At 46.6% G+C, this 23,848-nt stretch overlaps 1 protein-coding gene across 9 annotated transcripts in view; it reads left to right on the forward strand.

Annotated features, from left to right (window-relative positions):
• The window catches only part of ADD2 (adducin 2), a 105,566-nt gene that overhangs the window by 69,713 nt on the left and 12,005 nt on the right, over positions 1–23,848 (forward strand). For all 9 annotated transcript variants that reach the window (XM_060658327.3, XM_060658263.3, XM_060658269.3 and 6 more), the window contains exons 5-15: positions 1,316–1,467; positions 1,868–1,948; positions 4,419–4,568; positions 5,874–6,017; positions 7,941–8,039; positions 12,535–12,711; positions 16,458–16,715; positions 17,682–17,801; positions 18,695–18,784; positions 20,671–20,818; positions 22,481–22,606. In XM_060658327.3, the coding sequence (XP_060514310.1) occupies positions 1,316–1,467; positions 1,868–1,948; positions 4,419–4,568; positions 5,874–6,017; positions 7,941–8,039; positions 12,535–12,711; positions 16,458–16,715; positions 17,682–17,801; positions 18,695–18,784; positions 20,671–20,818; positions 22,481–22,606 (1,545 nt within the window). The remainder of the gene's footprint in view (positions 1–1,315; positions 1,468–1,867; positions 1,949–4,418; positions 4,569–5,873; positions 6,018–7,940; positions 8,040–12,534; positions 12,712–16,457; positions 16,716–17,681; positions 17,802–18,694; positions 18,785–20,670; positions 20,819–22,480; positions 22,607–23,848) is intronic.

Here is a 23,848-nt window from a genome sequence, read left to right on the forward strand (position 1 = left end):
CTAGGGAATGCACAGAGAGGAAGAAAGGATCCCAGACTGGTCAATTCCAATTAGAAATTGTTGACTTTAGAATTTTGTTGTTCTTTTTGCCAGTTCAGCTGAGCCTTTGGACCACTTCTTTCTCTGTCAACCATGGTTACTGGACACATGCCCTGGAGGTATCCCTCTGGTGGTCACAGGCTTTCTAGGGGCATATTCCTGACATGGGGTGTTTTGAGGTTGGTTCTGTTTGCTTTACATAGGCCCAACAGCACCTGATCCACCCTCACTTCTGCAAACAACCTCATCATTTCAACTAACGGCAAACCTGATATAGGACATATATCACATTGTGTAGTAGTGAGGTTATTGAGATGGTGGAAGCTTCTAAAGGACATTTGAATCCATTAAAGTTTTTAGTGAGATGCTGGGAGAGGCATCATCAGGAGGCTCCCAGCCAGACATCATTTTAAGCCAGAACCCTCTCCTATTGATTCTTTTATTGGTTTCAGGATACTAGTCAGAAGTGCTGGTCTCAGACACCCTCTTATGCCTTCTGGAGGTGTACAGGCAGCAGTCATCATTTTTAATGGGATAGATTGGACATCACCTCCTAGACCCTTTGGGTACCCTGAGGATAGGACCATCAAATCTTCTAGGCCAATTTCCAAATCCTTTCCACATCCCTCCAAATTCCCGGAAAGAACCATAAGTAACCAAGGGACTGCACATCCAGAGGGGAAAAGATGTGGCCTGCCTGAGGCCTGGAGCCTTTCAGCCAGCCATACTGACTTCTGGAAGTTTATGACTTGTCAGAAAAGGTTGAGGAATTGACTTCCTGCCTGACTTGGCTTTCTAATTTTCCCTGTTTCTAAAGCAGAGGAGAAGTTATATTACATGATATAATTTAAACAATATGATATAGCAGGTCTAATGATTAGGAACTTCTTCATGAAAACTAGTTGATGAAATATATCCCTATTTCTGCTCAGAAACTTACTTCTGCTTTTATTCAGTGTCCATCTTCAGGATTTATTGTAGGCTTGGCATTCTGAGAACTCTCCATTCTGTGGTTTGACTATTGCCATGAGTTTTGATCAAAAGCAATGCCATTTTTATCTGAATAAGCAGAAGACTTACTTGGGCACAACTATCCATTCTATGGACATTTTCCCCCTGGGTAAGAGTCAAAGAATATTTAATTCCCTGCCTGTGGAAGTTTTGTGCAGTTGTAGTGCCAGTGAGAATTTGGAGAGGACTAGGGAAAGGAAGGAAGGGGGGCAGACAGGAGCCCTGACCCTGAGAGCTGCCCTATCCCCGCCCTGTTTCCTTGCAGACTTCTCCATGATGACACCCATCAATGACCTCCACACAGCTGACACCTTGAACCTGGCCAAGGGAGAGCGGCTCATGCGGTGCAAGATCAGCAGCGTGTACCGTCTCTTAGACCTTTATGGCTGGGCCCAGCTGAGCGACACCTACGTTACGGTGAGGAGAGCATCTTGGAGTGGGGTGGGCACTGTGTGTGGCCTTGACAAAATTGGAAGGGAGAACTCCTGCTGTTGGCATGGTCATGCACTGTGCCCTTTCAAGGTTTCTAACCATTGTGGTCAATCACGGCCACTTCTCTAGATAAGGAGCTAGGAACTCCTGGAGCCTATTTCTAGGGCTACCCCTGATCATTGGGAGATTCCTATTGTAGGTCCATTGCCCCAGTTCCAAATAAAGGCTGGATCTTCTTCATCTCTCATATGCTGGAGGGAGATAAGGGTCCCTGGGAGGAAGTTTTAGATGCAATGGAGTCAGGGGAAGAGGGGATTCAAGCAGAGAGTCCTTGGAAATGATCCCTCTCTCTCCTTGCCACTGACAACATGTGTCTTCCTTCCAGCTGAGAGTCAGCAAGGAACAGGATCACTTCCTGATTAGCCCTAAGGGAGTTTCTTGTAGTGAAGTCACCGCATCCAGCCTGGTGAGTACAGTCTGGCATCTCGCTGCCTATTCCTTGTTGAAACAACAGCAGCCTAGAGTGACAGGCCATCTCCAGATTAGCCACTGTTGTTCTGTCCCTTGTGGAGCTTGCAGTCTGGTGGGCCAGAGAAGGCACATGGCCCTGAAGCAGAAAACCCATAGCACAACCCAACCATGAGACCAAATGCAAGGTGCAGGCAACAAGCGCAGTTGGAGGGAGGAGGAGGAGGAGGAGGAGGAGGAGGAGGAGGAGGAGGAGGAGGAGGAGGAGGAGGAGATGGAGGAGACGGACATGGGGTCTTCCTATGCCTGGGATTGGACCCCAAAGGCTGGGAGTGGGGAGGTCTTACTAGATTCGGGGATATATTAGAACAACAGCCAGTACTTTCTCTCAAGCACTCTGCAAGACCTGCCTAGTGCTGGTGCCATTCGAGATAGCTTCTGGGACCCCTTTTGGTTCTCTTGCTCCTTTTAGGTGTAGTAGGAAGAAAGTTCCAGAAGTTGGTCTTGATCAGGAAAGATTCCTGGGTGGGAAAAGGAAAACAGTAGAAAGGACTGTCTTACAAGCGGAAGAGGGCCAGTGGTTGCGGGGGGCTACACCATCTGTGCTGCACAGCCGAGGCCAGAGGGTGCCACCTCCAGGCCTCTGCCAGCCTTGACACACTCTCACATGTTGAGTCCAGGCTTGCAGTTAAAAGAGCCAGCTGACAAAGTCACAGTGTATTTGGGCAGGGCAGGACCATGAGGACTGCCAAGGCCACTTTACAGGGAAGAGAGGATGCTGATGCCCAGGGAGGTAAGTGACTTGCACAGGGCCACCTAACAAGGTCATGGTTGAGTCAGACTGGAACCAAAGACACAAGGAGGCACAGGCTCTGCCTTTAAGGCATTTGTGGCCTAGTGGGGGAGCAGGCAAGTAAACTCAGAGTGAAGAATGCTCTCCTATAGCAGGAAGCTTAGGGAGCCCCAGCAGGAGGGGCAAAGGAGTTGGGTTGACCCAGTGGTGAATGAACTGAGTCCCCAGGAAACCACAGGATAGGCAGACATAGACTGGGACAGCAGGGAGGGGCTGGGCAGAGGCAATTGTGTCCTCAGCAGGAAGACAGTTCGCACAAAGCCAGACACATGCCAGATCATGGTGCACTTGGGAGGACAGTGAGTGGCTGCGTCTGGCTCACATATTAGTGAGGCTGGAATGGTGACAGGGACCAGATGATAAATGGCACCAAAAGCCTTGTTATGGTGCTTTCGCTTTATTCTGCTGGTCGTGTAGAGCCTCTGAAGCACTGTAAGCAGGTGAGTGATGTGGCCAGGTTTCCATGTAGCAATCGTACCCTGCCAGCTGTGTGCAGAAGTGACATTAGGACAACTGGCTGGTGCTAAGAAGAGGGTGCTGCCTTGGATAGTGCAATGTCAGGCATAGGGGCAGTTCTGTGAGGCAGGAGTGGGGGATTGGAGCGAGGCAGAAGCTGCCATTGATAAAGAAGCTCCAGGGTTTCCCGTTAGCCAGGAGGAGGTGTGGACATGATTGTACTTGCACAGGGTTGTTTTTGTCTATGCTTAAGCATGATTAAGGAATAGTCTTTTGTCTTGCTGTGTCACAAAGTGACCTTCTCTAGTGGTGATGTTCCATGAAACTGTTTATGCTAAGCAGGGAACACCACAGCCTGACTGTGTGCAGAGCCAGCCAGAGCCACCATTAGGTGTGTGTGTGTGTGTGTGTGTGTGTGTGTGTGTGTGCACGCGCGTGCGTGCGCACACATCACATGAATGTGTGATTTTTAGCCATGACACCTACTACCTCCTTGGCCTCAGAAACAGATTATAAGACCAGTGACTAGTTTCTACCTGTCCTTTAAGACCTAACTTTTGGGTGATTAGTAAATGGATGTTTATTATACTACTCTCTTTACCTTTGTGTATGTTTAAAAATTCAAAGTAAAGGGTAAAAAAACAAGAAAACATCTCAGATGTTACTTCTTTTGGGAAGACTTCTCTGATCTCCTTCTTTTACTGGGATCAAAGACTCCTTCCATCTGTTTCTAGAGAATTCTGTGATGGGCTGTCTTCTAGCCCCTCTACCCAAGTTGTGGTCTGTAGACCAACAGCCTGAGTGTCACTTGGGAACTTGTTAGGAATGTAGACTCTTGGGCCCCATTCTTGGCTACTGAATCAGAATCTGCATTTTGATGGGATCTCCAGGTGATTATTATACCCAGTAAAGTTTGAGAAACTCTGCTGTATTATTTTTCCTGCTGAATTATAATCACCCATGTTGCCTGTTGGCCTGTATACTCACTGAGGGCAGAAACCAGGTCTCTTTTTCTCCCAACACCAAGCCCAGCCCTAGCTCCTGGTGTGCTGGAATGTCTGAATACAGTGGGTAGGCGTGTGCTGGCCCACAGGCAGGGAGACTCGTGAGGGCCTCTGCCGGCCCTGTGGCCATCAGTCTCTCTTCATTATTGGCCCAGATCAAGGTGAATATCCTGGGAGAGGTGGTGGAGAAGGGCAGCAGCTGCTTCCCAGTGGATACCACGGGCTTCTGTCTTCATTCGGCCATCTACGCAGCCAGACCCGACGTGCGTTGCATCATCCACCTGCACACGCCAGCCACCGCAGCCGTGAGTGTCCACTCCTTAGGCCGGCATTTCAGACCCTGAGGCTGGCGGCAGACCCCTGCTACCTGCTTCTCTGAGGTTCTCCCTGAGGAAAGACCTAAGCCCCCCAAGCTGGTGGCAGTCTTGTTTTTTAAAAACAGTTCTGGAAAGATTTCCTGGAATTCAGGCCAAGTTGAGGAGAGGGAACACCCAACGTGGGGACACTAATCCTCTCCATTTTTCTAAGCACCAAAGTCTTGGTTTGGGGAGATAAGGTAAAGATGTGTAATGTCTGCTCTACTGCGTCCCCCACCCTGCTGCACACACACACACAAGCACCACTGACCCAGGTAATGGCATCTCTTGAGTTTCTGTTCAGGTCATTCCTACTGGACTAAGGGCTGACGCCTGCCCCCAGCCCCTCTCTCTAGTAAGGAGAAATCTTGATAAAAGGTAATACAGTGGGAACCTGGACTTGTCCACTCCTCATTGCCCAAGGTAGGCTGAGAGCTGGGATTGCAGCAAGGAAAACCAGGAGAGAGTAGAAGCGATACCCTCAAGTATCAGATTGTCCGTTCAAGGGCTCTGGTAATTTCCCCATGTGTACCTAAGACACTGCAGTGTCACTTGGAAAGGCAACCACCAACCAGTTCTGGATGTTTCCCCAGCCTTCAACCCATCTTTCTGACTACGAGGCCTCATACCTACAGGGGCAGAGCAGACTTGTCACTGGCCTCGGGTTTTTTCTACCAAGTACGCTAGTTATGAGGATTCAGATTTTCCAGAATTTGGGCCAAGACTGAATGATATATGTGTGCTGAGTGTCCATTTCTGCAGGCTTACTCATGGGGCAGAATGAGTGAACAAAGGCAAGAAGCTCTCCTAAATCTCTCCATGCCCTTGCTTTTAATAAAAGGCAGGGTGTGGGGCATGGATTTTAACCTTATTCCCTGGTGCTCTTATTGCCCTGTCACGAGTGAGACGGGGCTTCTCAGTGAGCCTCCCTGTTTCTGCCCTGACCTCAAGGTTGAGGACTTCCACCAGCCCATCCCAGAGGACCCTGGACCCTGCCTCACCCCAGCCTCTTCCCCGAGTCCTAGGACAAGAGAAGAGCTGGGAGTGGGCAGCAGCATCAGCTCTCTCAAGGGCATTCTCTGTAGCAGTTTTAGAAAATGGTATATTGACATGGCTGCTATCAAAATGGTAAGATTTGGGAAATCTGGAAAGACATCAGAGGAAGCAGAAAGCCAGACCCAATCAGGTGCAGCAGAGGCAGAGGGTGGTGCTAGGGGAGCTGCAGGTGCTAACCATTCCACTGTCTCACTGAAGGTGTCGGCCATGAAGTGCGGCCTCCTGCCTGTCTCCCACAATGCCCTGCTGGTGGGGGACATGGCCTACTATGACTTCAATGGTGGGATGGAGCAGGAAGCGGATCGAATCAGCCTGCAGAAGTGCCTTGGACCCACCTGCAAGGTTTGCTCAGCTGTTCCGGGAAGACACTCTGGGGTGGGATTGTCAAAAGCCTACATCATGAGTGACACATGTTCAGTGGACAATGTTTCAAAGTTGCACATATACAAAAAAGTGAAAAAAGATTCTCTGTATGCCACTACCCTGAGATTTTGGTGCTCACTCGAGATATAGTCGCATATATTTATAAAACTAGGATCATAAAATATATTCTCCTTTCTCCCTTAGCAATATCCAGTAAATACCGTTGTGTTTTATTATTTTCTAAATCACTATTTTAAATTATTAAAATATACCTCATTATATGAATGGCTGTGTCACCATTTTACCTTAACAGTCTTCTGTAGTTGGACATTTGGAGGGTTTTTTCCCCTGAATTTTTCCTTGATATGAACAACATGCAATGAAAATTCTTTCATTTAAATCTCTGTGTATGCCTGAGACTGTATCCTTAGGATAAATGCCTGGGATGCACATTTTAGAACTCTTACTTCATATAGGCAAATTGCCCTCTCCTCCCCAGCATCTGGTATGTGAGAACGCTGCTTCCTAGTCTTCCTAAACTTGTTATCATTTTTTTTTTTTTGCTAACTTGATAGAAACAGAGTCTCACTATTGTTTTTTTTAAATCTAAAGACCTATATTTTAACAGCAAATATTAGGGGTGGCCAGCTTAGTACAGGAAGTTTTGGAACGGAGCCTGGGCTGATGGATGCTTGTTCCTGTCCTCAAAAGGCACTCACTGCCTGAGTCATTTCCAGTCTGAGAGCCCCTGTCTTCCCATCTCTGACACAGAGGAGAAATCCCTGCCACTCTCTCCTGACATTCTCTAATGCCTCATTAGCAATGCCCGGAGAAGGAGGAAATGTTCACATCTATGAAATGCTGTCAGAGTTTGAGACATGGGGCATTTTCTATCTACAAAGTCTTTTGGAGGCCAGAGTCATCATCCCTTCCTGTTTCCCTTGAGGGGGAAAAAAACTCCAGCTGTTTTCATTCAGCAAGAGAGACTGTGATGATGAGGCCACTAGGCCTCAGCCGAGGTCTGCAAGGACAAATCCAACACACTGATCTGTGTTCCTGTTACTAAGTGGGCATCATCTGTTTTCAGAGAGTTCTTGAAGATAAAACTAACCAAGGAACAGTTTCTGCATCTGAACTTTGGGGAGTCAGGCTCTTAGTGTAAATTCATTTCTGTTTCTCTCCCCCACCACCACCCCTTTTATCTCCCTGCTCCTGGCTGACTCACAAACATTGCACCAACAGTGAAAACACCTGGGTTCTAGTTTGGATTCTGCCCCTGACTAGCTGGGAGACTTTCAATTTCTTTAGCCCTCTGTTTCCTCTTCTGTAAAACCAGAGAGTTAGAGTAGAAGGTCACTACAGCTTCTTTCACAGAGCTATAGGGTCTTAGAGCTGGCAGGACATCACCGAATTCATGGAGAGGAGACCTGAGGTCCAAAGAGGTGACATGACTCACCTGTTTCTTCAGAACCACCTCTTGAGAGAGCCACCCCCTTGGGTTTTGGTTTCCAAGTCAACCAAGTCACAGGATCCAGAGGTTGCTTTTGAGGTTAGTCCCTAATATTGGACATCAAGTAATTTTGTTCAATTTAACAGACACCAGTTTTTTAGATTTCTAAGTCCTCCAAAGCCTAAAAATCCAGGTATTGCCCAAAGAAATCCAGCAAGCTACCTAGTCTCAGTTTTACAAAGCATCTTCCATTTCTTAGGGATGATGCCTCGGGTTAATATTACATGTGGGGTAGCTAGGAATGTTTGTAGGGGGAGAATGAACAAGGAGTTGGTGGGGAGGGTGCTTTGGGATTGGATATGGAAACTGATCTGGAATAAATGAAAAATCGCTCCTTCTTAACTAAAGTTTAAAAGACTTGAAGTTTTAATTGGCCGTTTGCTCCTCTGCAGATCCTGGTGCTAAGAAACCATGGAGTGGTTGCTCTAGGTGACACCGTGGAGGAGGCGTTTTATAAGGTCTTCCACCTGCAGGCTGCATGTGAGATACAGGTGAGCAAGTTCCTCTGGGGAGTGGGCCCCAGAGTGCCTCTGACGCAGGCCCCCCTGGCTGTGATTTAAGGAGTCCTGTGAGCCAGCCATCTGAAAGCCTTGTCCTGTTTCTCTGCCTTGGAACCACCTTATCCTTCTAAAGTTGCACAATTAGAATCAGTTTTGCAGCTTTAAAATATTTATCACTGTTATCTAACAACCATTGCCTACCTCTTGAGGGTCAGTGCTCAGGGCAGGGAACTTTTATAGGCCCATCAATTGGACGGTGGTAGAAACCATAATAGGGCATATAAAAGTTCTTACCATGCTCAGGTCCTACCTGGGGTATAACTGTTACATCTAGCTATGCCAAATAGACATATTTGGTAGGTTTTTTTGTTTTTTTTTTTTGTTTTTTTTTTTTTGCCTGGAGGGTGTAGTTTGCAAATACTATTAACATGGTCCAGCCCAGAAAGAGAAGTGGAGAGCAGGCCAGGGTGAAGTTTGACATGGCAAGCCTGAACACCAGGGAATCCCCAAAGTAATGTCCAGGGAGCCCATCACAAAGTTCCCCTAACTAGTAAGCGATGGGATAGAGGGTGGGTGGGGAGTGTCAGTGATCATGGGCCCCCTAGAGGAATTGGTGGAGAAGCAATAGGAAAGCACAAACCCTATAGTTCTGCCAGTTAACAAAATAATGTTGGATAACCCAAACACATGCTCCTTTCAGTGTGGCAAGCTGTCAGGGGTGAGGAAGGTGGCCTTGCAAGCTGAATGGACTTCATCCTTCCCAGCTCTGGGATGTGTGCCTTTGGGTCGGGGACTTGCTTTCCATAGCCTATGTTTCCTCACCTGGAGACATGAGGCCTGTGGAGTCCTTGTGAGGATGGGGCCTTTCAGACAAGGAGAGGTGTTGCTGATGGTATTTTTAGGACTCGGTTGACACACGGGAAGGCTAACTGCTCCAGGATGAGTCAGCTCCTTGCAAGGTCCTTTGGTCTCCTGTCTGCTCTCTTCTGGCCTGTCTAGGCAGAGCAGTGCCACAGACAGAAGGCCTGCCTTTGTCTTGGGAGTTGAGGGGTGGGCGGAAGAATGAGACAATCCTAGCAGCATCCCAGGTGGAGACTACAAGTGGCACCTTTCTCAAAGGTTTTTAAAGGCCTAAGTTGAGAGGACAGTTATTAAGACAATGATGAATAGGTGTTAGAAGAAGTCTCCCCACCCCCCAAACAGCAGTGGTCAGAACCGGAGAAGGTGAAGGTAGAACCAGGATCAAGGCAGTACCTTTCAGATGCGGTGGCCTCCCTACCCCAACCAGAGATGCTGGCCCTGAGCTCTGTCCCATGACTGACATTAGAACCTGGCAGAGCCTCTGATATGCCCACTTTGTTTCCCCCCATATCTGAGCTCTTACAAGTTCCCCACCTTCCTGCTGAAGAAGAGGCTTCCATGAGAAAATAGCTCTTATCACTTTGCAAAGACAGCATGGACCTAAAATGAATGGAGAGAGATGCCCATGTATCCCCCCACATGGTGAAGACTGCTCCACACTAAGAAATGGCCTCTGTGCAGTTTAACCAAAGGCAGGATGGCTGTCTAGCAGCTGAGGGGATGAAAGCGCAGAGCTGTCAGCCACTGGCCCCAACAGCCCCAGCTGCTTCTCTTGGCCCTGCCTGCTGTCACTTTCTTTTCAGTCAGGACTGACTCGATGTGACCTTGTTAAAGTGCATCAGGCAATGGAGCCAAATAACCCCCAGAAAATCTCTAGTGGCTTTTTTCCCCAGCTTGTAGAACAGGGAAGCTTCTAGAGAGAGAGAGGAAGCTGGAAGGTATAGAAGCAAAACAGGCAAGATTAGACCAGAAGTGTGGATGGTTTAAAGCATGAACGATCCCAGGGGCTGACAGATGCTGTTGGGATTGCAGCCCCTGGCCAAGGTCATTTCTAGTTGAACAGCCAGGACTGAGGTTCTATTTCCATTGTGGGTCTGCTTTTCTCCCCCAGTGACCTTGGCAAACAAGCAAATGTGGCTGTGGTCATTTTAGTGGTTCAAGGCTAAAAGCCTAGTCCATTCACCTTGGGGAGAGTGTTCTCATTGCTCTCCATCAGTTTGGGGTTCTAGGAATCTGGGTCATCCCCAGCTGAGAGAGGCAGCTCCCTGCTCTGCTTACAGGCAGATGGGAAGAAGCTCAGGCAATTCTTCCCCATCTGCTACCCATCACCATGGAAACTAATGGGGGGCAGGGAAGGGAGGTGGAAGGAGTCAGCTCTTGTAAGGATGTGGGCAATTCTTTCCTCCTCCATAACGACTAGTCTCCAGGGCATATTGTTTCTTTCATAGTAAAACCTCAGAATTTATTTATCATAAACATTTATGTGGCACTCTCTATGTACCAGGTGCTATTCTAGGTACTTCACGAATATTGCCTTACATAATACTCATGAGGTAGATCCTACTATTTTCATTTTACAGATGAGAAAACTGAGGCACAGAAAGGGTAAATAACTGCTGCAAGTCACACAGTGAGTGAGTAGCAGAGCCAGGATTCAAACCCAGGCAGCCTATGTCTCAAGTCCATGTCCTTAAACACTACATTGCATTGCCTCTTGGGGCAATGAGGGTCAGTGGGAAAGATCAGCTGATAGTCAGGGTTTCACTCCAAGTCAGCCAGGGAAACATCAACTGACAGTCTGCACTCCAAGTCAGGGTTTCACGGTCCCAGGGCTAAAGCCCTGCCTTGGCTAGATAGGGACCCACGATGAACTAGGTAATTGATCTACCAGTTGGGATTCATGGCCATTGAGAGTGCATTCCCACGATGTGGCCCCAGTGTAGGTGTGAGGGACTTCAGCATTAGAAAATACAGCAACAGAGGGCAGAACTGGAACTAGTGAATGCACGTAACAAAAAGGGAGGTTTGAACTCAATGCAATCTGTATGAACTCACTGTAACCCTTCTCACATTTGGACAACAGTATAGTAGGCTACCTCAGTAGGCACGGATCTGAGCATCTTCCAGGGATATTGGACAGGGACATTTAGTTTTGGTGGGAGAGGGGAGTAAATGCCTACTGAAGTCTCTGTTTTTGCCAGGATATGGAGTCATCTTTGTAAGATAAAAATGGAGGCTTCCACTGAACACATGTCTTGGATGAAGAGGGAATGGAAAATGAGTGTTCTTGCTCCCTCCACTTCACAGGGTGACAGGGGTCACCTTGCAGGGGTGGCCTGGCTGACCTCTAGGACATCTCGTGGGAGCCATTTGTTACATTGGTGAATTTAACACACTCTGGGTGTATCCCAGAGCCTCATGGTTTCATAGACTTATTTTTGCCAGCAAGCTAAATTGTACACTTTTATTTTCAGTAAAAACTGGAACACCGAATGTTTATGTAATCGGAGCATTCTCCTAGAATAAGTAGGCTTACAAGAGATATCAAATATCAATCAGATTTGCAGCACAAAACACCTGGCTCACTACCTATAATACTCAGAAACCACCATCTCTCCCTGTTGGTGGACTCACCCTGGAAGCCAAATCATAACCAATTATGTCCGAGCGGCAGATTCACGGAACAAATAGAATGTACCATTAGATGAATATAGAATTAGGAAATAAGGAGATTAGTTAGATTAGGAAATGTTTTTTAGGATCATTAAAATCGCCTGCTGTATACACACACCTCTTGCCCTAATACCCAGAGTCCATTGCCTGCAACCACTTGTTATATAGCCCCTTTCCATGGAGACATGATGGGACAAATACTCCAAGTCCATTGGTGAAGCTGCCTGACTCCTGCACAGCGCCCGGCTGTGTACTACCAGCACATCATGTATCTCCTTTTTCTGGGTTTCCTTGACCAACTAATACCACTGTTGAAGATGAATTCTTCCTTTAGACCTGTTAATTCAGGCCATCAGGCTACTCTGATGTTTTTTATTGCCTGAGAAGCTAGCCTATTTTCTTTCGAGTGACTTTTTTTCTAAAAAAACAAAAACAAAACAAAACAAAAAAACAACAGAGGGAGAGATTTTGAAGAGAGAAAGAGAAAGGTGCAGAAGAATAATAGAATATACACCCACTATTCACCACTCAGATTTAAAAAGTAAAAGCCTTTTTACTTGATTTTTTCCTCTTTAAGAAATAAAATATTACAGACAAGAATTGAAGCCCCTTTGGAGCCCTTTCTGATCTTACTGTATGACCCCACCTGCAAAATAATCACAATTTGAGGTTGGTCTGTATCCCAGGTAACTTTTGAGTCCTCCATATGGCTTTATTCTTAAGGTTTAACATTTGCGTGATTTCCTCCTCCTCTGTAGTCTCTAAGAACTAACACTAAGAAGAAATTGCTAATACCTCTGTTCCTGGAAATGGGTGCATGCCCAGTAAGTTTCCTCTGGGAGGAAAAAGTCACATGCAGCTCACATTTCTAGACATGTGTACACACACACACACACACACACACACACACACACACACACACAAACTGAGGTCTCTCTGCTCTTTGCCACAGGTGTCCGCCCTGTCCAGCGCTGGGGGAGTGGAGAACCTCATCCTCCTGGAGCAGGAGAAGCACCGACCCCACGAAGTAGGCTCTGTGCAGTGGGCAGGGAGCACCTTCGGACCCATGCAGAAGAGCCGGCTGGGGGAGCACGAGTTTGAGGCCCTCATGAGGATGCTGGACAACCTGGTGAGTCTTGTGCCATTGTCCTTTCAGGCCAGTCTCTTGAGCCTCAGCCCCCTGTAACCAGTCAGTGGGACAATAAGGTGGGCGTGAGAACTGCCAGCATCAGGGTTAAGTTGTGAAGGCCTCATTGATTGGCACCTGACTCAGAATTTGTGGTCATTCTAATAGTAGTTGAGTGTTCTTAAATGATGGCCTTTGCCACCCCTTCTAAGGGCTGTGGATGCCATCTTATATTGTGGCTCAGTTCACTCCTTTGTGGTTAGTTCTGCCTTTCTTATCTCATGATTTTAATGTAGAAAACACGTAATATACTAATTTCCTTATTCTGGTGAGCAGTATTCTAACAACATGCTGTCATAATGATTGAACGAATCAATCCTGCAAGGAGTTAACTGGTATGTGTCCAGGAATGGGCTTGAAAAGATACAAAAGAATGTTAAGACGTTCTTCCTTCTAGGGGCTAACAGTTTAGTTGATGATACGACCTATAAACAGGGGACAATTGGAGAACAAAAGGAAAGCATGCACCATGAGGTACTGGTTGCAGGAAGAGACTATAACATTGATTGCTCAGAGAAGTGAAGGATGAAACCTATCCTTAGACCGTTTCTATATCTAATTCATGTTCCCTTCCTCATTGCTACTACCTTGGACCCTCTTTATTATGTCCAGGTCATTGTGATAATTAATCTTTTTCCCCTTGCCTCCAGTCCCTCCAAACCATCTCCACATTATTATGAGACTGACCATGAGGACCACGTTATAATGATGAAAAATACAATCCACACGAAAATATAATTCCCATTAACATTCGTGTGCCGAGTAATCCATGCCTAAGTAAAGCACCAGAGCCAGAAAGTTTCATACAGGAATTCTTTCAAATCTTTAAGAAACAGACAATTCTTGTGCCATCTTAAACTGTTTCAGAGGATGAAAACAGGACACAAAACCATAATGATCATAATACATTCGGACCAGTCTTTGAGTTGATGAAAAATGCTTTCTGAACACTAGCAGATAGTATCTGGCATAACATTGAATAATAATACCTAATAACCAAGTGAAGGCTCATTCCTAGTATTCAAGGATGGTTTAATACTATAAATCTTTTAAATGTATTTTATGATATTAATGAGTCAAAGGATAAAAACCTTTTGGTCATTTTAGTATCAGAAGTTATTTGATAAAAATATATCGACTTATAAATATAGCTGTTAAGACAGGAGGACATTTAACATGATAAAATAAATCATGGTAAAACACTAGAAGTAGAAGTAAAAGTATTTCCATTAAATTTTGAAACAAAACAATGATTCTTGCTGTCAGCACTTTTAATATTGTTCTAGAATAATATTGGACCTCAATCTAAAATGGGAGGCATAAAAATAAAATATTGAAAAGGAAACAAATTTACTATTAAAAAAAATTTTTAATGTTTATTTTTGAGAGAAAGAGAAACACAGTACAAGAGGTGGAGGGGCAGAGAGAGAGAGACACAGAATCTGAAATAGGCTCCATGGGGCTCGAACCCCCAAACTGTGAGATCATGACCTGAGCCAAAGTTGTACGCTTAACCAACTGAGCCACCCAGCTGCCCCAAAATTACTATTTTTTATAGATAGTATGGTTAAATGTATAAAGATACTTATTTCAGGGTTGTTTATAATATTTTGAAAATGACAAAGTATCTACCACTATTGGTTAATTATGGTATATTCATTCATTGGCATATTCTGTAGCCGTTTAAAGTTTTCTGTGTGGGAGTGCTGATGCACAGAAGCACTTGTACCCCAATGTTTATAGCAGCACTTTCAACAATAGCCAAATTGTGGAAAGAGCCTAAATATCCATCAACTGACAAATAGATAAAGAAATTGTGGTTTATATACACAATGGAGTACTATGTGGCAATGAGAAAGAATGAAATATGGCCCTTTGTAGCAATGTGGATGGAACAGGAGAGTGTTATGCTAAGTGAAATAAGTCAGGCAGAGAAAGACAGATACCATATGTTTTCACTCTTATGTGGATCCTGAGAAACTTAAGATCATGGGGGAGGGGAAGGAAAAAAAAAGTTAGGAAGGGAGCCAAACCATAAGAGACTCTTAAAAACTGAGAATAAACTGAAGGTTGATGGGGGGTGAGAGGGAGGGGAAAGTGGGTGATGGGCATTGAGGAGGGCACCTGTTGGGATGACCACTGGGTGTTGTATGGAAACCAATTTGACAACAAATTTCATATTAAAAAAAAAGGTTTCTGGGGCACCTGGGTGGCTCAGTCTGTTGAGCGTCCGACTTCAGCTCAGGTCATGATCTCATGGTCCATGAGTTCCAGCCCTGCGTCGGGCTCTGTGCTGATAGCTCAGAGCCTGGAGCCTGTTTCAGATTCTGTGTCTCCCTCTCTCTCTGACCCTCCCCCATTCATGCTCTGTTTCTCTCTGTCTCAAAAATAAATAAACGTTAAAAAAAAATTTAAAAAAAAAAAGGTTTCTGTGTGTTTATAGGTTCAATAACATGAAAAAAAAAATCTCCAAAAACACATTGATAAGCTAGAAAAGCAGCTTATAAAGCTGTTTATGCAGTATGGTCCCATTTATATACTATTTTATATATGTTATATATAATTACTGTATGTATTCTATAGTTATATATTATGTATATACTTACATACATATGTGTATTTGTGTGTGTGTGTGTGTGTGTGTGTGTGTGTGTGTGTGTGTTTACAGAGACGGCCACAAAGATTTTTATTAGTTTTCTCTGGGGATGAGATTTTTATATAAAACCCACTTTTTTCTTTCTTTTTTTAATGTTTATTTATTTTGAGAGAGAGAGAGAGCAGGGGAGGGGCAGAGACAAAGAGGGAGAGAGAGTCCCAAGCAGGTTCCACACTGTCCGCTCAGAGCCTGATGCAGGGCTCGAGCTCATGAACCAGGAAATCATGACCTGAGTTGAAATCAAGAGTCAGATTCTTAACCAACTGAGCCCCCAAGACATCCCCCCCCCATTTTTCTTTATGTTTTTCCATATTGCCTGGTTTTTCTAGATAGGTCTATATTTTCTTTACAATCATAAAAATATCTTAATGCCTCTTTAATTTAAAAAAAATAAAGGAAGAAGGTAGGCAAAGTCAAGAAATTATTGCTTCAGAAGCTGCCAAGCAAGATGACTGAATGTTCTCACCAATCATCACTCATTTCCACCTTGGGATATGGTCTTGCTTAGAAGCAGGGATGTTTTTGAGTCCGATTTCAGGGTTCTAAGAAGGAAATAGTTAAGAAGCCTTGGAGTCGAGAAAATGAGGGTTGACTTTAGAATCATCTGGGAGGCTCTCAGAAATCCTGCATCCCAGACTGCACCACTGTCCGTGGAAATCAGCAGCTCTGAGGGGCCCAGGCACCAGCATTTTTAAAGCTCCCAAGTGATCCCAAAGTGTGGCCAGGGTTGAGAACCACTGGGGTAGATGAAAAATTGGGGCACTATTAGAATAAGGAGCCCTGTCTGGGATTTTAGGGATTTTCTCAGCTCTAATCAGAGGGCTTGTTGGGGTGAAGGGAGGAAGATGTTGGGGGATCAGGATGAGGGAGCAATTCTGAAACACAAAAAAGGAACAGCAAGGCCTATGTTGTGTTACGGAGATTTTGGCTTAAACAGAATCCCTTAGAGAGAAGGGACAAGTGTGTGTGGGATATGTGCGTGGAGGCCGTTTTCCCCACAGTAAGTGATTCTTTCTATTTCTGTCTTGTTTAGGGTTACAGAACAGGCTACGCATACCGCTATCCCTTTGTTCAAGAGAAAACCAAACACAAAAGTGAGGTGGAGATTCCAGCCACCGTCACAGCCTTCGTGTTTGAGGAGGATGGGGTCCCAATGCCTGCCCTGCGGCAGCATGCCCAAAAACAGCAGAAGGAGAAGACCCGTTGGCTCAACACGCCCAATACCTACCTACGGGTCAACGTGGCTGACGAGGTTCAGAGGAGCATGGGCAGCCCCCGGCCCAAGACCACAGTAAGGAGATCAGGAGGGAGGGTGCCTGGCTACCTCTGTGGGCTAGACAGCTTTAAAGGGGGAACAACAAATATCCCCAGGTCTGGGTTATTACAGTTTCCCTTTAGGGCTTCCTATTGGGCCTCTGGGAGCAGCTGCTCATGCCCACAAAAATCTCTGGCCACCTTGTTGCACCTCTGCATTGAGATTTTGGGGCCTGAGGAGCAGATTTCTCCAGGGCACAGCTGGACCTCACTCTCAACAGCACACAACCTAGGAACAATTGGTTTTTGCTTCTTGCTCCCCCATGCAGAGGGGGCTTCTGCAAAGTTCATGGCCATCCAACATTTGGACTGTACATCCGATATAAACCCAGGAGGCAGGTGGGATATTAATTTCTATTACGTAGTCTTCTTCCCCACCCCTCTTCTCTCTCTGTCCTCCTCTCTTTCTCTTTCTCTCTCCCCTTCCTTTCTCTCTCTCTCTCTCTCTCTCTCTCTCTCTCTCTCTCTCTCACACACACACACACACACACACACACAAATACACATACATACACATCCACTCTTAATTTGATTTTTCATTAACATTAAAGTTAACTAGCAGCCAAATAGAATAGCTCTTCATAAAAAAAAAAAAAATGAAGCCCTGCAAATTAAAAAATCATTAAGTCCTTTGATACTGAAGCTCAAGTGGCTACCTGTTTCTCAAAGCTGGTTGTCAGGGTTCTGAGCCCTAGTCTCCAGTGCTCTTTATGACTGACTGTTGACCTGAGGGACCTTCTTTGACAGCTGGGTCGTTTGTTACCCATGTCTCTTCTGGGAAACAGACAGACATGAAAGAGACCCAAGAAGAGAGAACATCTTTATGTAGGCCTGCTGACCTTCTGTGTAGGCCACATGGCCCAGATCTCAGGGGGTGGGCCATGGGGGAGGACATGGTGACTTTATTCCTTTGCCTTACCCACCTGGCCTTGTATGTGTTCAGTGGATGAAGGCTGATGAAGTGGAGAAATCCAGCAGTGGCATGCCAATACGGATCGAAAACCCAAACCAATTTGTGCCTCTCTATACCGACCCCCAAGAAGTGCTGGACATGCGGAACAAGGTAAGGTGGGAGCTGCTTGCCTTGCCATCGCTTCTCCCACAAGCAGGGAGCAGTCTCAGGTCTCACAAACGTGAGATGAGTTCCCAGGGTGCACCTGTCTTAACACCCCAGATGCCTCTTGTGGGGAAGAAGCTACTATTCATTGGCCATACTCTAGCGCTGTGCTCACTCCTGTACTTATGTGGTCCTAAATAACCCTCAGACACAGATACTTGCTTGAGACATTAGATATGTCTAAGAAACCTGCCCACAAATTGAGTTTTTATGAATTTTATGCTACTTTTCTTTTGGCTCATTTTTAAAATTTCAAAATCTTTTCTGTTTATTTCTCGACCTTTGCTTTATAGTTCACTCACTCATATTTCTCATGTTACTTTAAGAACTAAGTTGTAGTAGACCACCCCCAAAAGGTAAAATCACAGAATGGTGATTTAATGTGTGGTTCAAGGACCCTCTGCAGTGCTTGTTTAAAATGCAGATTCCACGGCCAATCCCCTGTTCTTCCCCACAGACAGATTCAGATTCAGTGGTTGTGGGGTGGCCCCGGGAATCTGTTATATTAAAGAAATTTCTCAGGGGCTTCGATAAAACATGAGGACCTCCTTCAAGGAGCTACTATGCCTTGTTCACCTCTTAAAAATGACCTCCTCAGAGTGCATGAGAATCTGGTATTTTACATAAACTACTCATTCACCCTGAAGCAAACATGGAGACTGTCTCTTCAAGGCACACACTGTGTTAGAGGAGACAGGCCCCCACCCCACTGGAAGGACCTTTGTAGACCCTAGTCACGGAACACACTGGACACCAGTATGCCTTCCAAATGCTCCCTCCCAAACTCCACACTGTGACACTGAACAGCAAGCTCACTCTCCCCTTCCCTTGCCACACAGATTCGAGAACAAAACCGACAAGATGTGAAGTCTGCGGGGCCTCAATCCCAGCTCCTGGCGAGCGTCATCGCTGAGAAGAGTCGAAGCCCGGTACAGCAGAGGCTGCCCCTGTCTGGAGGGGAAACGTGTTTGCCTTCTGGGTCTTCAGTGCCTGGGGCTGGGCAGCAGGACCCCTGAGTCCTCATGCCCACCGTCCCCCATGATTCGGGGCGTTGGTGCTCTTGCTGCAAGACGGATGCTGTGAGGACCAGGGACAGTGTCTAATTGCTCTCTCTGGGTACTGGGCAGGGGAGCCTGGCCTGCCCCAGGAGGGATGCTAACTTCCATGCCTTACCCATGGAACTCCACTCTGCCCTGTATTGGTATCCTGCAAGTGGGCATCACAGGAGGGTGGCTGGTGACTCCCAGCTGCTCCAGGCCCGCCTGCCCTGAGCGTTTCTGGCCTCTGTGCGTGGATATGGCATCATCAGGCCATAGCGCTGGGAAGATGCTCATGTGCTCACAGAGGGAAGGCATGTATATAAGGACTGTTGCTCAGTTAGGGGCAGTTAGTTGCCCACACAAACCCACATAGAGTTAGAAAGTATAAAGTTTCCATGCCTGAGATAGGACAGTGTTTTACTAGTGCTTAGCAAAAAGGGTGAAGATCATAATTCTGGCTTGTGTTGAAAATCATTGTTACTCATTGCAAGGTAGCAGTGGGCATGGCATATTCCTTAGTGGTAAGAAGGGGGAAAATACAGGAACTGTTCCCCTCTGCAGAGTAAATTGAGATAGTTTAGATCAGGCTGCAGCCCACAAGGTGGGTGCCCATGCCAGGAGGCGTGAAGGTTATGTCATTGCAACAGTACGGTCACCCACCTCCACTAGCCAGGATGAGGAACACCCAATGTGCCACAGGAGCAAGGATAGAAACACCCCATGATACTGGCGTGGTGGTGGTGATAGTTCGGTACAGTGAGCAAAACTGTTAAAAACTCTGCCATTTACACCATGTTCTTGGAATCCCTCTTTTTTTGGGGATCCTGGTCTTGGATTCTCTCTTGAACTCTGTGATTCCTTAAGATAAGCCAATGCTGCTTCTCTTTTGGAAGATGCCCAAGGCCCATTGTCAGAGGACCTGGTAGGCCAGGGAAGGTGGCCTGGAGTGTGTGGTGTGGCCCAGCTGTTGTGGGCTCACCTCCCGAGTTTCACACTCTTTGACTCCTCCTCAGCTTCCAAGCACTGCATTCTCAAAGGTCACAATGAAGATGCCAAATTAGGAGAAAGGGCTATGGGGTCTGAATTTTAGACCTTGTCATGGGCTAGAGAGGTCAAAGGATTCCTGAAGCTCACACAAGTTCCAGCCAATGAGCCCCCCAGGAATTGTTGCCACTGTCCCCCAGGGACCTGCAGTACAGGCAGGTTGAAGATCTGAGATTCAGGACCTTGGCCTCCTTGTAATTTATGACTGTGTGCAAAACAGGACTAACTGTTTGGACTGAGAACGCTGAAGCCATTGTGTGTTTTGCATTTGACTTACTGCTGTGTGCTGTGGCTTGTGCTGCTGTCAGGGGGTGGGAGGAGGGTGTAGTGGGGAATGGCTGGCATGAAGCTGGCTTGAGCCAACGCTTTGCTTGCCGGCTTTTGGCTAACTGACTTTGGGCTGCCAACTGTATTTGCATAGTGATGGCTTGCAAGCATCCACAGGAGGGATTGCAATAAACGTGTGTCTTCCTTCTGCTTGGGAGCATCCTTTGATTTTATTTCTAGGGCAGAGGGTGGACTCCCTGCATTTACCCAGGTAGTTGCAAAGAACCCAGGTTTGGGGGTGAGGTAGCCATGGGGAGGAATGAACAACCCCTACCCAGAGGCCCCGAGCTGTTTCCAAGGAGCTGCATGCCACGCTGCAGCCACATGAGTCTGAAAGGAAGCTCGGGCCTGGGCCCCAACCACGGCATTCAGAGAGCAACACACACTCTGTGGTTAACTTTCAGTCTACAGAGAGCCAGCTGATGTCCAAGGGCGATGCGGATACCAAAGACGACTCAGAGGAGACTGTGCCCAACCCCTTCAGCCAACTCACTGACCAGGAGCTGGAGGAGTACAAGAAGGAGGTGGAGAGGAAGAAACTAGAACTTGACGGTAAATAACCCTGGCTCCCTAGTGCTTCAGGATCTCCCAGGGTGGAGGGAGAGCTGGGGGCACCCAGAGAGGCAGCAGAGCCACCAGCCATTCACTCCCACCAGTACCCCTGTGACCATGCCTCTGCTTGGCAGGGCCCGCGGGGCTCCAGCTAGCCTTCCTTTGCTCTCACTCTCAATCTTCACTTGCTTCTCTCCCTCCTCTCTCGTATCCTCAGTTTGCCCTTCCTGCCCCATAAACCAGCATAATGCTATTAATTACAGAATGGTCCTCATTGCTCAGCACCTAATGACGGTGACACAGTGTTGCCACGACCTTGTCTGAGCCTCTCACCTGGGAATAAAGGAGTTAATCCTTGCACAGTGCTTAGAACAGTGCCTTTAAGGGCCACCTGGGTGGCTCAGTTGGTTAAGTGTCAGACTTCAGCTCAAGTCATGATCTCATGGCTCGTGGGTTCAAGCCCCCCATCCAACCCCCCCATTGAAACCCCCGTCAAGCCCCTCGTCCAGCCCCACATCCAGCCCTGCATGGACAGCTTCAGATTCTGTTTCCCTCTCCCAATGAGCCCTGCGTCAGGCTTGGTGCTGACAGCTCAGCCTGGAGCCTGCTTCGGATTCTGTGTCTCCCTCTCCCTCCCTCCCTCCTTCTCTCTCTCTGCCCCTCCCCTGCTTGTGCTCATGCTCTCTCTCTCTCTCTCAAAAATCAATAAATATTTTAAAAAGAAAAAGAACATTACTGATTTCTTAAAAAAAAAAAAAAAAAAAAAAAAGAACAGTGCCTGTAAGTATGGTTTAGGTCAGATAAACATTAGGTATGATAAGGTAATTATAACAGTGATATTTATTAATCTATAAAATTATTATTCCTTCTTTATTTCAGAATCTTCAGTCAAGCTCATTTCTCCATGTTGACTCCCAAATATTCACATTCATGATAGCCTGTGGGCTCTCACTCATGCCTTTGTCCCTTCCTGGCACAGTTTCCCCTCTCAGCTAGCCTGATCCGGACTTCCATCTCCAGCCCCTCTCCAGCTAAAAAGCCCTCTCTGTCCCTCTCCAACCCCCCTCCCCACTTTGAGCTATCCCTTCTCTTTGTTTCAAGAGCACTTGGGGTCTGAGACACAGAAGAATTCAGCTCCTGGTTTAGCCCACCAGGCGAGGCTTTTATTCCCTCAGGGCAGAGTCTTCTTCCACAACCCCCTCCCCACCCAGAGTCAGTCATCTTCCTGGGCACAAAGCACACACTAGAAAAACCCTTGCTAGCTTGCTTGGAATTCTAATATGACAATTGAAAAAGTAGATAGAAAACGTGGTGCTTTACATCCCTAGGGGTTATTTGGGTTGAACATGAAAATTAGATAAATGATACATAAGCTACATGTAAACAAATCACAGGCAGGAAGCCTGCAGCCTTGAGGTCCACATCAGGGCTAGCGTTCCACTGGCAGATGCTCTTGGGTGGAGGAAACAAGACAGGAGTCTGACTCCTCCCATTTGCCTCCCCCAGAATGTAGCAGAGATTTTAAAAAGGTTGGGGGAAGGAGCTAACTTCAGCCCGGAGAAATGAGGACCAGCTAGAAGAAAGCATTTTTGTAAATGTTTTCTCTCTGCCCACCTCTCCTCTGTTTGATCCCTAACCTGAGGTGGTTTCCTGTATTTTCAGGAGAAAAAGAAACCACTGCAGAGGAGCCTGGCTCCCCTGTAAGGTCTGCACCTGCTTCTCCAGCACAGAGTCCAGCAAAGTCAGAGACGAAGAGCCCCCTGGTCTCTCCCTCCAAGTCTTTAGACGGTGAGTGCAATGTGCAGCTGGGAGGGAGAAGGCGTGTCCACAGCCCGGAAAGGGGTCTGTGAAAGGCAGGGCAGGGGTGCACACTGCAGGGACCCTGCCTTTAAACAGGTGTTGAAAAGCTACCCCAAAAGCTTTCTGATCTGCCATTTCTAGGGAATCTGAAATAGGGATTACCAAACGTAACCTTGTTTCATTCACAACCTGTGATAACACAGCTTACAATTTAAGTGCCTGTCTGAGCAGTGATGAGTGAGTTAATGATTGGCCCACAGCCTTTTCACCACTAACTCAGACTGGCTGATGGGTCTTTCTAGATGCACCAGCCCAGTGCTCAAACTTTAATGTGCGTAGGGATCATCAGGATCTTGTTAAAATGAAGACTCTGTTGCAGTAGGTCTAGGGTGGGACCCAAGACTGTATATTTCCAACAAGCTCCCGGGTAAGGCTGATGATGTCATTCTCAACCTTTGGAATCTCAACACTGGAATTACATGGGGAACTTTGAAAATCCTGACGTCGGCCTGGGTTCCCACCACAGCACTCCCAGTAGTTCTCAGCAAAATGGGCTAGGGGTAGGTGAGAGAAGAGTGCACTGGAGTTTTAAGATCTCTCCAGATAAACCTAATGTGTAGCCCAGGCTGAGAAACACTTAATTAGATACTAGTTTAGACAATTAATGTCTAGGCCCAACTCAACCACTAACTAATAATAACTGCTAATTTTAGAAAATCAGATAATCTCTGGGCCTCAGTTTCCTTATCTGTCAAATGAGACTACTAATATTTTCCCTTTTAAAGGTTCTTATAAGGGAAGTTGTTGATGGAAGAGAGTATACTTTGAAAGAATAAGAACGTTTAAATGTAAGATCTAATTGTGATAATGATGTTATTATAGTCTATACCACCTAGATCAGAAAAGTGTCCTTAATGAGCTTCTGGAATCACTCTGGGGCATGAACACTCCTCCCCTGGGTCCCTTGAGCCCTCACCAGGGAAGGCTGTACCGCCAAGCTGGGCTTGGTGGACTGATGAGATCTTCTCCCTCCTGGGTCGAATGACCACATGTGTGGATGCTGCTAGAATCCCCTAAGCCCTGAGCTTCCTCCAGAGGTGAATTGCTGCCTTGAGTGCAGTCCCAGCATTGCCAGAGGAAACCCATCTGCTTGTGGCCAGAGCTCCAAGTAGATGTCCCCTGCCTGTTTGTGTTCATTGTGTCTCATCATGGTGTTGTCAACCTGTCTCC

Source organism: Panthera onca, chromosome A3 (genome assembly GCF_046562875.1).
Source record: "Panthera onca isolate mPanOnc1 chromosome A3, mPanOnc1 haplotype 2, whole genome shotgun sequence".
NCBI lineage: Eukaryota > Metazoa > Chordata > Mammalia > Carnivora > Felidae > Panthera > Panthera onca.